The sequence below is a fragment of the Cuculus canorus genome, chromosome 13 (genome assembly GCF_017976375.1).
Source record: "Cuculus canorus isolate bCucCan1 chromosome 13, bCucCan1.pri, whole genome shotgun sequence".
NCBI lineage: Eukaryota > Metazoa > Chordata > Aves > Cuculiformes > Cuculidae > Cuculus > Cuculus canorus.
The window spans coordinates 6,171,841-6,186,189 of NC_071413.1; the positions used below are offsets into that span (position 1 = coordinate 6,171,841).

General features: G+C 41.8%; 1 protein-coding gene across 1 annotated transcript in view; it reads left to right on the forward strand.

Annotated features, from left to right (window-relative positions):
• Positions 1–328: 328 nt before the first annotated feature.
• The window catches only part of ZCCHC14 (zinc finger CCHC-type containing 14), a 54,274-nt gene continuing 40,253 nt past the window's right edge, over positions 329–14,349 (forward strand). The window contains exon 1 of the mRNA XM_054078943.1: positions 329–1,251. Within this exon, the coding sequence (XP_053934918.1) occupies positions 688–1,251 (564 nt within the window). The 5' untranslated portion in view covers positions 329–687. The remainder of the gene's footprint in view (positions 1,252–14,349) is intronic.

Genomic DNA, 14,349 nt, shown 5'->3' on the forward strand with positions numbered 1-14,349 from the left:
GACAGCGCCCGAAGGTGCCTCTGCAGGCCAGGAGGCAGACACAGCCCCTCGGTCAGGCTCAGCCCAGTCCCTCCCGCCGCCCCTGAAGCGCCCGCACACAAAAGGCAGCACGTCCCGCCCCTGCCCTATTTAAGCGCTTTCCGACCAATCAGCGCCGGGGGCGGGACTAAGGGGCGCCGTGATTGACAGGTCTCCGAGACCCCGCCCCCTGCGCGCGAGGCAAGGGGCGGGGCGGAGCTCACCGACAGCCAATCGCCAGCCGCGAGCGGCCGGGCGGGCCAATCATCAGCGCGGGGGGCGTGGCCAGGCGCGGGGTCAGGCCGGGAGCGAAGGCGCTAGGTCTCTCCTTCCTCTCCGGCTCCCCCTCCCCCCTCCATTTCTCGCTCAGTCTCCGCGACTTCTCACCGCGGGATCCATCCGCCGCGGACCGTTGGGTGCGCGCGCCACCGTCCTCCTCCGCCTACTCGCTGAGGGATTATTTCCCGCGGTTGTGGCGGCGGCGGCGGCAGCGGGACGGGCTTTGCGCGGAGCATGGCGGCAGCATGAGAGAAGGAGCCGCCCCGTGAGGTGGGAGCGAAGGGAGCGCGGAGGCCTGTGCGCGGGCCGTGCCGGGCGGGGACCCCGCGTCCAGGCCGCGCCTCAGCGCTCGGGGCCGGCGGGGGCCTGGCCGCCCGCCGCGGGGCCGCCATGGTGGAGAAGCGGTGCCCGCGGCTGCAGCGGGACGGCGTGTACCGGTGGTTCTCGGAGCTGCCTTCCCCACAGCGAGTGGAGTTCCTGTGCGGGCTGCTGGACCTGTGCATCCCGCTGGAGCTGCGCTTCCTCGGAGCCTGCCTGGAGGACCTGGCCCGCAAGGATTACCACTCCCTGCGCGACTCCGAGATCAAGGCCAACAACCCCGCCGACCTGGGCAGCCTCACCAACCTGACCGACGAGGTGGTGCGCAGCAAACTTTTGGTCTCGCTCGCCCTCCTCGGCTCTGCGCACCGAGAGGCGGCCGGGGTCCTGTTCCGTACCCTCACCCACATCGATTCCGTCATCAATAACTACGGGCTGCAACTCAATGAGGGCCGCACGGGGGATGAGTTCCTGTTGCTCTTCACCATGGCATCCAACCACCCTGCTTTCAGCTTCCACCAGAAACAGGTACTGAGGCAAGAGCTCACTCAGATCCAGAACATCATGGCCAGCACCAGCAAGAATCCCAGCACCTCTACCCTCAACACCATGGCAACCTATCCTGGCTGCCATAAGGTGGGTATCCTGCTTTTGCACAACGCAGTGGCACTGAAGCTGGGCGCTGGGTTGCGTCTTCGGGGTGCTGGGTTGCATCTTCGACAATGATTTTAAGCCTTCCTTTTAGTATGGGCTTCCTAGTGATAAATGGCAGCCTAAGAGACTGGGAGAGATCACTTGCTTGGTTGATGTTGGGGATGGCCATCTGAGATTGAAAAGAAGGGATGCGTGGAGTTTTTATGCATTCGTGACCTTTAAATAAGAAGGGGTTCACAAGCTGATCAACAGGCAGCAATATGAACCTTAACTGATGGCTTCTGGCAGCGCATCTACTGAAAGAACAATCCTGCCAGTTGCGTGGAAAACCAGGGGAAACATGTAATAGCTCTAGATTAAGGAGCAAGCATCTGTTTAAAAGTTTCCTTGGAAGAAGCTGGAAGGGAGGATCAGCTTTGGGAGTAGCTATCCAGTGGCAAAGGTACCTTAGTGAGTCTGGGTTTTGTTTAGATGAATGTGAGGGCAAACATTTTCAGTTTGTGATGCTAAACTTAAAAAAATGTTGTGGTTGCCCGTCACCCTGAATCTCTTGGGTATTGATTCTGGTGTCAGTGGTTCACCGTCATTAACTTGATGTTCATTTATTCAATTGCCAGCAATTAAGCTAGGTAGTAACATTTTAAGAGGTGCTGTTAGTAATTAGGTCTGTTACTGACGGCTTAAGGGCTCTTAGCCTGCTACAAATTAGGGAGTCAAACTGTCCTCTTGACTGCATTTAACCTGCTTGGAAGTTTAAGCTAAGTAACAGCTAAGCAGGTGCATGAGTTAACAGGCTGTAGCTTTTGAGGATGTAAGGACTCGGTCAGTAAATAAGTTCTTACCCTTCCACTGGGAAAGACGGTGTATACCTAAAAGCTACAAAAATCCCTGTGTTGGAGTAGTATCCTAAATAAAGTTGTTCCTGAGGGCTCAGTACAGATTCCATGAAGCATTGAATTTCAAAACAGAGACAGAAATCTGTGGTCTGTCTTCCCACAAAGACAAATTTCCTTCCTATTTTGTGTTTCCTTTGAATACCACTGCTTTAATTGTACGATTTAGATGAATATCATTGACCTTTACATTTCTCTCAGTCTTTCCTTCTTATGTCTTTAAAAAGTGCTTGTCCCTGACATTTTGTTTTAAGGGGGAAAAAGAAGGTACGGGAATACCTTTTTATTCAGTTCAAACCTTTATATGAGTAAAACACAGATGGAGAGAATAGTTATCACAGAATATAGAAGGGTATAATTAAAACCAGAAAAAGCTTTCTTTCAGATGCTCGCCTACTTGCAGCTTCCCTCACTCAAATGATGCGCACACCCTAGGTTTCAAAGGAAAGGCTGTGCACCATATACAAGTTTTCCCAAAACAAGATGAGCAAAAAAAAAAAAAAATATGATGCAGGCAGGAACATTTTTAAGAGTGCTTTCAGAGCTTCACAGCTAGCGCACAATTTATGTAGCTGAAAAACTCTGGCACTATTTATGTCAATCTAAGATGGATGGAGAATCCATCCTACCATTTATTTGTGCCAGCAGTAGGGTATACAGGACAGTCATTTGATTTGTTTTTATCTTCTGAATTCATTGAAAGGCTGTCTCTTTAAAAATACATCTTTTTAAAGAAATTTGTGTTGAAGAATACTGGCTGCTGAGTACAGAATAGTTGAGAGGGAACAAAAAAGGTGACTGCTTTCACAGTCACTTGAATGTGGGTATTGTTTGAACAGATTTCCTTTTTTAAGATTGTTGCTTTTTTGCAATGTTGATAGCTGGATAGTTTCGCTACTTTTAGAGTAAGCAGTTGGCTTGAAACAGGAGTTGGATGAAGCAAGTGGAAAAAACAATTCTTTCTCCATTCAGCCCTGTTTGAATATGCAGAAATAAATTCCAACACTGTGGACTTAGATCTTGTGATGTTACCAAATTATGTTGTGACAATACTTGTGTTGTAACATCACCTAGAAAAAAACAATGCAGATTGACATTTCTCTTGACAGAGAAAGTGAGCTGCACTGGGCTGCTGCCTGCCAAGAGCTCTGTGCTCTTCATCCTCTTCAGAATTGGAGGAGAATTTCTTGCCCAGAGCCAGCACTTTCTCATGGCTTGTGTTGCTTTACTACAGCTTGAGCTGTGCTAAGTTGGTACTTGAAGTCAGCACTGAATTGTATGAATGCTGCTCCTGAGTTCTCAAACACAAACATCTTTGAGCTCATCCTAAGAAAATGAGTTGGAGAAGTGGTCAACATTTGAGGTCCTGAGAAACTTTTGGAAGCTGGAATAGAGTGGATGTGTAATGGCATGCAAATAGGGAGCTCTTTGTGATGTTAGTTATCCTTCAGCCTTTCCCTTGTGCCAAGTGTGGGAATAGGGACTAACACTTTTGTGACTACCTGTTTTTCTGTGTAACTAGAGGTCTGATACAACTTCTGATTATCTAAATCTTGTTTGTTCAGGGAAATGCAACAAAAAATCGAACAGTGCTCATTGTTCTCTTTGCAAAAATAAATAAAAATGTGTTGCTTCTGCTTATTCAGTCCTATTAACATATGATCCAACATGATATTAGCTACAACTTTTTCCAGGGAATTGGTGCTGGCAGTCCTCTTTTCATCTCCTCTCTCTTTCACATCTTAGCCTGCTACAAATTAGGGAGTCAAACTGTCCTCTTGACTGCATTTTCACATCTGTGAAAGAGAGATATCTCAAAGATGCATTGTGTATAAAGGTGAAAAGACTGAACAATTAATGCAAAATCACTTGTAAATGTTTCCTACTCTTGAAGCAGGTTTGGGTAAGTGAACACATTTGAAGTTGGTTAATGGTGCAAACAACTGCTTTTTGCTGTTGTCTCTTACTCTGCTGCAATTGCTGACTACAAGAGGCTCAAACAGCTGCTGATATATTTTTTTAATTTGTACTTCTTGAGATTGTTCTTGGATTATATGAATCTTAACAGGAAAAGGTGGCCGTGTCTGACTTTAAGTAGGTCAGTGATTATTAGATTCATGGCTTCTACTTGATAGTACTAAATGAATGTTAAGTTCCTTTGCCCTAAGCAGGGATAGCACTGCCCTCTCTACAGCAGGCTGTTGCTTCAGCCTCTATAAAGATGAACCCTTCTTGAGTTGTATTTTCTTCTGGTTTTGAATGGTGCCAACATTTGCAGGACTTGAGTCCTGTATTCTTCAAAACTTCTTGCTTGTAGACAAAATCTGAGGTGGTTGCGCGGCTTTCAAAAGTTGGAAGAGTGCAAATTGTCTTCATATGAACCTCGGGCGTATATCTAAAGAATCAAGTCTTTAAAAACTTCTGTTGCTGGGATTGACCACTATGGGCTTATTTTTAACTGGAAATGATGCAAGTGAGTTTTCAGGCTGGTTTTGCACCTTAAGATGCCTATTCAGTTGTCTTTTGACCCTTTGCCACGAAGGAGGTAGAATGGTTTTCTGGCCACCACTTAGAGCCTGGCATCTGAAGGCTTATTTCTGTGCTGATGTACAGTGCTTAGAGCTGCAAACTGCTGCTGTCTTTGTAGAGGAGATGGAGCTGGAAGCATCAGGGCACATGAAAACCAGTAGCCAAATGTTTCCTGCTGTGCCTGTATCAATCTAGGTGCTCGGATAGGCAAATTGCCACTGCTGAATTTGTGACCTATGGAAAAGGGAGAAATGTCTCAAAACCGTCTCCCAATACCTTGAACCACCCGTTTGGACTTATTATGTGCAGCTTGTGACAACAAACATCTGGTTTTAGCTATAGCTGAAAACTTTGTGTTAATTCCTTCTTGGTTGCTTTGAGGCTGTAGTGATACTGTCTTTACAGAACTCCATAGGTTTTTGTCTTGTAGACAATGACATGCCAAGACTGACTTGTATACTGCCACTCATCTAATATGAATCTCTGTGTGGGCTAACTTTTTAATTTAAGGAGTCTATGTGTTAGTAATAACACTGGGGAAATAACTTCCAGAACTAGAGAAGGTATTTGTGAATCTCTGCCAACTTTTGTTTCGTGGAATTGTTTCACCTACTCATTGAGATCATTCTGTAAAAGCAGGAGAATAAGATAATGCTAGGGCTGCTCAGTGCCTGCTCTGCTAGCTGCCCGACGAGCTTGTCAGTGCAGTTAGTGCCAAGATCTGGTTGTGGCTTCAGCTGCAGAACCAGGGTCATAAATAGTCGGTCTGACTGCAGTTGGTTTGCAGCTGAAAGGAAATCAGAGTCAGTGCCACTGTAGTTTTGTGGCTGTTTCAGGTTGATGTCTTGTGAATGGAAAAGGGCTCTGGCCTAGTCAGCTTCCAAATACTGCATCAATGGCTATTTCAAGTTTATAGCATAAGATGCTATTTTTCACCCATGCTAATTCCATAGGCTTATCTAAAACTTAGAAATAACTAAAGACTATGTATTGGGAGCTCTCTAGAGCTGGTGTTCCCAGGGGTTAATTTCAAATGCCTTCACCTTTCTGCACTGTTTGCTACAGGTGATTGAAATTACAGATGCCATCTTGAGAGATACTCAGATTATTTCATCTGTGGAATGATGAGTTGGAAAAAACTATTACTTGCTGGTTTGAAACAGTCCTTAAATCCTCACAGAGTTAGCAATCTAGCTGTTAAGTGATCTGTGTCAACTGCTTTTATGGCTTTTTTGCTGGCTTTGTAGGGATTGACAGAATAATGAAAAAAAAAATTTTTTTAGCTTCCTAACCCACTGAAGATATTTTGTAGCTTTAGCATAGTACTGTGTTAATAGCAGTTGCTAGCTATGATTAGGGGTGTTTACTCACTGATATCAGTACTTGCTGTATTGGGAACGACCTCATTTTCAAAACCAGATGAAACGATCCCCTGGAGCTGTAAGGGCAAGTCTGGTAGCTTCCAGTTGGTGACATGTGCCAGTCTTTGCACTTTCTTTTAGTATCCTGGGTACCTGAGGCCACACGGATTAAACAGTTAGGAAATGCAAGGCTTCCCATTCTGGTTCATTTCTTACTGATACTCTTGTTTGAAAGTTTTTGTGAATCTGCTAGAATGGTTTGGTCTCAAACCTGCAATTTTTTCAGCAATGAGTTTAACACATAACGGGATCCTTGGAAGGCAACAATCTCATGTAGTTACAGTGTTAATTGCCACCAATTTTACTTTGCCTAATCATATGTTACGTGATTAACTTGAATTCAAGAACGTAAATTAGTTTGTTTGGGAGATGGACTGTATATCTAAACATCAGGGACACAGCTGCCAAAAAAATTGCGTTGAGCTAATACTGATGTTTTTTCCGTGAACCGTTTTCCCGTGCAGGCTGAATTAAGTTTTTGTTTTAAGAGTCCGATCTACTTCACTTTTTTTATCGTACCTTTTTTTTTTTTCCCCCCCTATTGATTACCTTAAAACTTGTAGTTGTAAGTTAACCAACACTGAAGTAGGCTTCATCTCTTCTGGGCTAAAAATGCCTGTTTTAAGGTGTTGGACATCTTGAACTGTACCAGACTTCAAACCATTGTAACTGAATCAGCATACAAGCTGTATGTAGATCCTGCTTGGAGAAGCAGAGCCAGCAGTAGTTAACCACACCTAACAAGCATTCCAGTGTCTGACTTCAAAGGTACTGAACAGCATCCTTGTTTGGAAGGATTTAACCATTTGATTTAGCAGGGGGGTTAAAATGCTTGAATTGCTGAAACTGAGGTCTTGTCATCTTCTAGCTGGATATTTGATACAGCTCTGCCTCTTCCTAGCAGGATAGAGCTCTGATTCTCTGTAGACTTAGTGCTGCAGTACTTGTGATACTTTTCTCTTAGATGTGCACTGGTAAAGGGACATGTATAGTCATTTCTGTATTCATATACCACAGTGTCTATTTTACTGCTTGCTCTTGAGCACTTCTAAAAAGAACAACAAAAAAACCAAATACGGATATCTTATTCCTGAGAATATAGATAAGAGTTTCTGTGAATCCACAGAATCTTATTACTTAAATGTGTGATTAAATTAGTCTGTTGAAATGAGAACCATTGTCACGTTTAAACTAGAATTTGACTTTACTCTTTGGCAAAAGAATTAGAGCAAGTTGAATTGAAGTTGTTCCCTATTTAGATTTGAAATGGGTATTAAATCTCGCAAAGAGATGTTGATATGGTCTAGGTCTGTATTGCTTTGCTTTGCTTTTCAAATGAGCAAACATCTAAATTCCTTGCTTGTGCCTCATGCTAAAATTGAATTTTTCCTTTGGTGCCATTGTTAGGATTATCCAGTAATAAGTGTTGGAAGGAATAAACCTTTTAACAGGTGGGTGTCCTGGCCAACATAGGGTTTCAGGCCTCTTCTAAATAGCTGAAGTAATCCAGAAATGATAAGATCAATTACTTAAAAGTAAGATCTTAATTTTAATTAAAGACCTGCCAAGTCATGATGATAAATACTGAAAGTGAACACTTTTTCTGCTTATTATGAACTCTTTTCCAGTGTCTTACTTTTTCTGCCATAAGTAGTTCTATTACAGTCAAGCTTTTACTTGAGTGTGGCAGTTGAGGAGGGGAAGGAGGAGGAAATTAAATTCAATGAATTTGTGACTTGTCAGATTAGTGCTGCCAGCCTTGTTAGTTTGTGAATTGTTGCAGAAGGGACTGGAGTGGCAATGAAGTATCCCACCAGAAAAAGGCTTATGGTATCATTGCTTGGATTATATCGCAGCAGGTTTTAGAATTGCCTCTTTGCCTGTCCTTTACCTCCTAAATATGTGTACTGACCCCCTGGGGGCAATTTCCCACCTGTGTGGTGGCAACATATGTATGGTAGCTCTAAAATCATTGTAATATTAAGGTTTTAAAGGCAGATGTCATTAAGGGCTAAAGGCTTGTGTAGCAGATAGGACCATGCTACACTGTACCTTACACTTCTGGAGAGAATTCAGTCTTGCCTTCTGGTGGCCAGGCTTTTAGCTGTTGGTAGTGTTCAGGTGAAGAAACGGGGACCTGATATAGAACAGTCGTATCTCATTCAAGGTCTGGTTATAAGCAGTTACCTGGTTTGATTTTTGAGGTATTATTAATGACTGATATCTATAATTTGGATTTTGTTTCTTTTTTTGAAAAATAAAAAAATTTAAAAAATAAAATCTTTCCTGTCATCTGTCTCTTGAAATATGCCTGATGTGCCCTAAGTCTAGAATGAAAGTGCCTTGAATTAGCACAGTGATGGCACTTGCAGCCTGTCCAGTAAGCTATAGTGGCTGTGGAAGATCAGGTAGATGAAACAAGCTGTTGTTTTGTAGCTTATTGTGTTAATACCTGGGGGTTTTTTTCTGTTGCCTTTTATAGAGATTTTCTCTTTAGAGTTCAGACTTCAACGCAGCATATCTCTTCAGCTGGAAATCCCACGTATGCTGCCTGTTTGGCCAGCTTGTATATTTGATTATTGGAGACTGTGTAGTGGTGGCAGAAAACATTGCATTAGCTAATCTGAAAGAATTTTGAAGCTTCTTTGAAGAGCATAGCTTCATGTGTTTGCCTTACAGAGTGAGCACACATCTTTGCACAACTCACAGCTGCTGAGTGTTTTCAAATGCTGCTTTTAACTCAGTCTTGAATGGCAAAAGTGCAGCACAGTGTAAGTCCAGTTACTCTGGTAGATTTATGTTTCTACTGTTAACAAAGTAGTCACAATTCTTTAAGCAAAGGATTTTTAGTGGAAATGACTTAGTCTGTAAAATACAACCCAGACTTTTTTGGTCCGTCTGCTCTACTGAATTTATAATGGAGCTCTGTAGCTGGTGTGATTGTCCCGTAGCACTGAAGTGCTGCACGGCTCATTTCATTCCAGTAATAGTCTCAGAGGACCAAAGCATCTGATCTATTATCCCATTTCACTGTGAATTGCCTCTCACCCTTTGAGTTTAAGGATGGATACCTTTTAACCAACTTCCTATCAAAGTAGGTGTTGGACCTTTTGTAGCTGTTGAAACGTGGACACACCTGACTTGCACCTGGCGTCTTCAGCTTTTCTTGATAGACCCTGTCTGCATGGATTTTTAGGATAAACCAGACACTTCCAGTTGCATTCATGTCCCAGTCCAGCAGAGCAATTAAACGCATGTAGATTTAAGTGTTAGGCAGTGTTGAGGAATTTACAAGGTATGTGAAGATTTGGTTGTGTTTTAAGTATTCCTTAAACATCCTTGTAGAAGAGCCTGAATCTTTCAAGGGAATAGCTTTAATTTTGTTCTTCTAGTGGGAGCACAGTCAGGTATTTGCATGTATAATTAAATGCAGAACTCGTGCCTGAGGCTATAGTTTCACAAGCAGTGGGGCAGACTAGTGGCTTGTTGCTCCTTAGAGGAAGATGTTTGCTCAGTCTTGCTCTTCCTGGTTTTGTAGTCTCAGTAGATTTAGAATTTCAGGTATTTGCACTGGTTGCTCTTGTTTCTGGCTCATGCCTATCCTACTGTACAATCTCATGTGTCTGTAGACTAACACCTGAGTGTTTGCGATGCTTCCCCCCCGAGTTATTTGGGCACCTGAGTTACTTACCTGTGTTGGGAAATACAGCCCCTGCCTAAGCATGTAGGGGCTGTATCCTTGCCATCAAGCTTCTGCTGGAGCATTTTTGCAAACAGGATTGCACTGTATTAAAGACCTTGGTGTTAACCTCAAAATAAGCTGCTGTTAATACTCACTAATATGAAACTGGCAGGGGCAAATGGAGATGACCAGTGTTTTCCCCCGAGACTTCACTACTCCAGTTCCCAAGTGAAGTCTTATGTATCAACTGCATGAGCCTAAGCGTGGAGGTCAGTTTATGGTTATGAAAAACCTTTTTTAATGGAGAGTTTCAAAGCAGCTATAGGCATAAGCATTTCTCTGTGGGGCTTTTCCCAGTATATTATTGGGTGCTTTTGAAAACTGAACATGCTGTGAAGCTTTCCTGCATGATCAATGGGAGATGGGTTTTGTATGGCTTTTAGCTGCATCCCTGCTATCTCTTTTCCTGTGTAAAAGCCCACTTTTCCTGTGTAACACGTGACCTCGATTTCATATCTAACTAGGTATAGAAATCGTATTTTATTCCCTCAGATCCTATATCATTGTCTCCTTAAATTATAAATTGTGTTACACTGTTGATAGCAAGTTACATTTATTTGTTAATATTGGCTCCACTTCAAGTCAGCAAATACTTCGCTATTGAACCATGTATTTTCTGTGTTCTATTTAGTTATTTTTAAAAGGAACATATAATTGCTGTTCTGGTAAAATTCTTAACCACATTAAGTTTAACTTCTGTCAGTCCTGTTATTTTTATGAAAGACTTTGCTATGTTAATTGTTAGGCATTGTCCCTGGGGGGCAAGGCTAACGTACTGAATCTGGCTTCACTGATTGACCATTTTCCTTATTGTCTTCCACTGTCTTGAATAGTGGCAGAACCACAACAGGTAGCGGAGGCTGAAAGGGAAACATCACCTGTTGAAGTAACTGCTCCTCGTGATTTTTTTGTGACTGCTTTTTTTTTTTTTTCCTGTGCGTGTTTTTTGATGGATGAAGGGGTTTGGAGAACCTTCTAAAACTTCTTTCACAATTCCAAGAAGAGCTTCACCTAGTAGTACATCTCATGCTGAGAAGAAAATCGCTGTACTCTGCTGAAAAAATGTTATGGTTTGTCAGCAGGTGAAAAGAGGAAAAGTGGGATCATGGCTGAGGTTCTAGAGAGATACATTGACGTATTTGTCCTTGACCCCAGAGTCAAAGCAATTATTTCTCTGCTTGGTTAACTTCTGGGGGTGAAGGGCTTCAGGGTGTCATTCTGTGATCCTTCTGTCTAGCGCTTTTTGGGAAGGATGTGGTTTTCAGTAGCTAACGTCAGTTTTGGTACTGTCTTATTATGGTGAATGAGGCACAGGAGAATTCAGGCTGAGCCTCAGTTAGTCATCAGGTACTGATGAATCTTCTTTATTTTCGATTATGGCTACAACTTTAACTCAAAATTCAAGAGACAAGCTCTGTTTTAATCCAAAAAATCAGAAGTTCATCTGTGAGCCACATGCTTTGCTATGGAGGGAGTAGACACAACATTAGAGTTGAATAAAAATAGTTTAAGAATCTCTTCTGCACCCATTTGAGTGATGCATCTTCTGGAGACATTGAATAAGCCTGCGGGCCACTCTGATATTGAAATAATTTATAAATAATCTGATGAAACCCTGTATAGGTGCAGCAGAGGGCTTTCCTTCTCCCTAGCCCTCTACAAAATCATCGAATCATTGAATGGCTTGCGTTGGAAGTGACCTTTAAAGGTCGTCCAGTCCCACCCTCCTGCAGCGAGCAGAGACATCTTCAGCTAAGATTAGACATGGTGAAGAATATTTCTATTGCTTTAACTCTCTGGGATTGCTGTTGTATTTAATTAGTCTTCAGAACATCAGTTTCTGCTGATTTCTCAAATAATTTCAGTTGAAAAATCCAGTGTCTTCTGTTGACATGTCTGGTGCTGTGCCCTCTTGCACCTTGAACAATTCCTGAATTATTCTGTATGTATAAAATGTTACTTCTGTGGTTTGTTATGATACCTAGCCTGAACATTTATGGTTTCTGTGATGCTGTCCGCCTGCTACTGCTTTAGAAAACAAGCTTTTAACAGTTCTTGAACAGCAGATGCTTATTCTTTAATGGCATCTTGAGTTTCTTGAGAGATGTTTTAGACCACGAAAGGTAGGTCCAAAGCAATTTGCTTACAATGTCTAAATCTTCATCTCACTGGAATGCCTTGTTCTTTATTCAGAATCTAGGGAATACTTACTAACATTTTTTTGTGCTGACTACTGAGACTGCAGTAGTGTTCAGATGTAGTGAACATTTCTTCCAGAGTTTACCTGATGCTGAGTTTCTGCAGTTGAATTTGGACAGTCCTTTGTGAGCATCTACTGTTAAGCTTTTGCCAGTGTTTCTCCCAGACTTCCCAGGACAGTATCTTCTGCAGTTCATAGCTGATGGGTTATTGTTCCTCTGTGTTTTGCTTGGCCTCAAATTAAAAAAAAAGAAAAAGTCTGTTACTGTTTTGGAAAAAAACCTTTGATTTGCAAACCATTTTTCATTATTTTACTTTTCCTAAGCAAATCCAAAGTTTTGCAGTATTGGTATGTTTAAGTCAGTGGAAAAAATTATTAAAAATTTGGACTGAAAGCTTTAAGCAGTCAGATTTTCACTGGTTATAACACAATTCAGCTCGCTAACAAAGCGCTCCATTTGGAACTAATCAGAGCTTTGTGATTTTTCTAGGCCAATTTGAAACTGCTTTGCTTTGATGTGTGACTGAATCAGATAGTATAGGAGCTCAGTCAGTCAAGGCATATGGGCTAAATTAGTCTTTACTGAGTATATAAAAATTAAATCTTTATGGAAAGAATTGGAGGTTATGTATAAACAAAATGCAAATTTTAAAGTGCACGAAATGCTTATTGTAAGGATAGTGGAGAGGACGGAATATGAGGTAGGAGGCAACATACTGTAATAAACTGCTCAGAGATCTTTCTGAAACCATGTGGCTCTGTTCTCACTCAGTATAAAGTCCTGTAAGCATTTATATTTGCTGATTGTTCTGAATATTTGGAACCTGGTTGTGTTAGGATAACATAGTCTTGCCTGAATCTAATTTTCTAGCTTGATCCGTTACTTGGTTGCTCTTTTGAAATCTCCCATTGCCAGGAGAATGGTGGTGTCAGTGCTCAGTACACTAGAACTTCCCTTCAGCAGCAGTCCACTGGAGCGAGAGTTTAATGAGCTCCAGGAAAGAGATGGTGTGAGAGAAGCTTTGGTAAAGACTGACTTTGGCAAGGAGATTTGAACTATTCTTCACCCTCCTCCCAAGGTTAAAATTGAACAGCGAGTCTGTCTTATGTGAAAGCTTAGTAGTAAGTTTTTGGTTTTGGTGGAAATCTGTGCTGGAGAAGCATATGAGTAAACTTTTTGATCAAATAGTAGATTAACAGTGCTGAAAAGGTCGGCAGGTACTTGTAGTCCTGCTTTATTCTGACATTCATCTGTCTTTCTGGATTGATTTCTTTGCACATACGCATTTTTTATGGATGTCAAGTATACAAAGTCTTTCACTTGTGCTACTGCCTTGAACTGCACATAAACCTGTAAACATTAGGTTTCAAACTTGAACATACAATAGGTAAGTGTATAGAAGCAGGGATGTGCTGTTTTTGACTTGGGCGTGTATTCTAATTGATGTATGGCCAATGGTTGGGTGAGCAAAGTATTGTTTTAAGCGTAAATTGTTCTAACCGATTGCGCTGTCTCAAGTATTGAGGATCTGAGTGGGCCTTTTTCCTTACAGGGACCTGTAGTAGCTGGTATCAGTTACCATGAATAAAGGATGACTTCTATTGTTATGTCCACATGCATGTTTTCACCAGTGATTTGTGAAAGGCTAAAATCTATGTTAAATTCTAATTACACCTCTCCATACCAGGATTTCACATTGATTCAAAATTGAAATAAAAGTAATGCTTTAGTTAGTATGAGTGCTTTTGTTAGTCTTAACTACTTTTAAAAGCACGCTTTCCTCTTTAAGATGCTTAAACCGTTCTGTTGGGTACTGCTAATGTAACTCTGCATCCACTTCTGCTTCTCATTACCTTGAAAACTGGAGAGTAATTGCCTTAAGAGGTGGACGTTGAGTGTTATGCTACAAGCAATAGATGGTTTTATGTGTTGCTACATAATTGTGAATGCTCTAGTGAACAGCGGCTGAAGTGGATGCTGTTCCGTTCTCCTTTTTCTAATGACTTGTAGTTGCTTCTTTAGTTTTAAGTAATGGTGAAAATATGGGGTTTTTTTATGCTAAAGGTAGTTCACAAGCTACGTATTAGACCATGAAGTCTGTTTTGATAATGCAGCCTTCAGCTTGGGCATTTTTAGTGTGCGATTTCTCATTGAAATATGATCACGATAGAAGGCTTTGAAATGGAAAAGAGAAGAAAATTATTTTTTTGCTAAATTGGAATGCATTCAGTGTAGTCTGTGTGGAAATACTTTGAAATGCCTTGAGTCTGCATCTGTGTAGATAGGTGACAAAA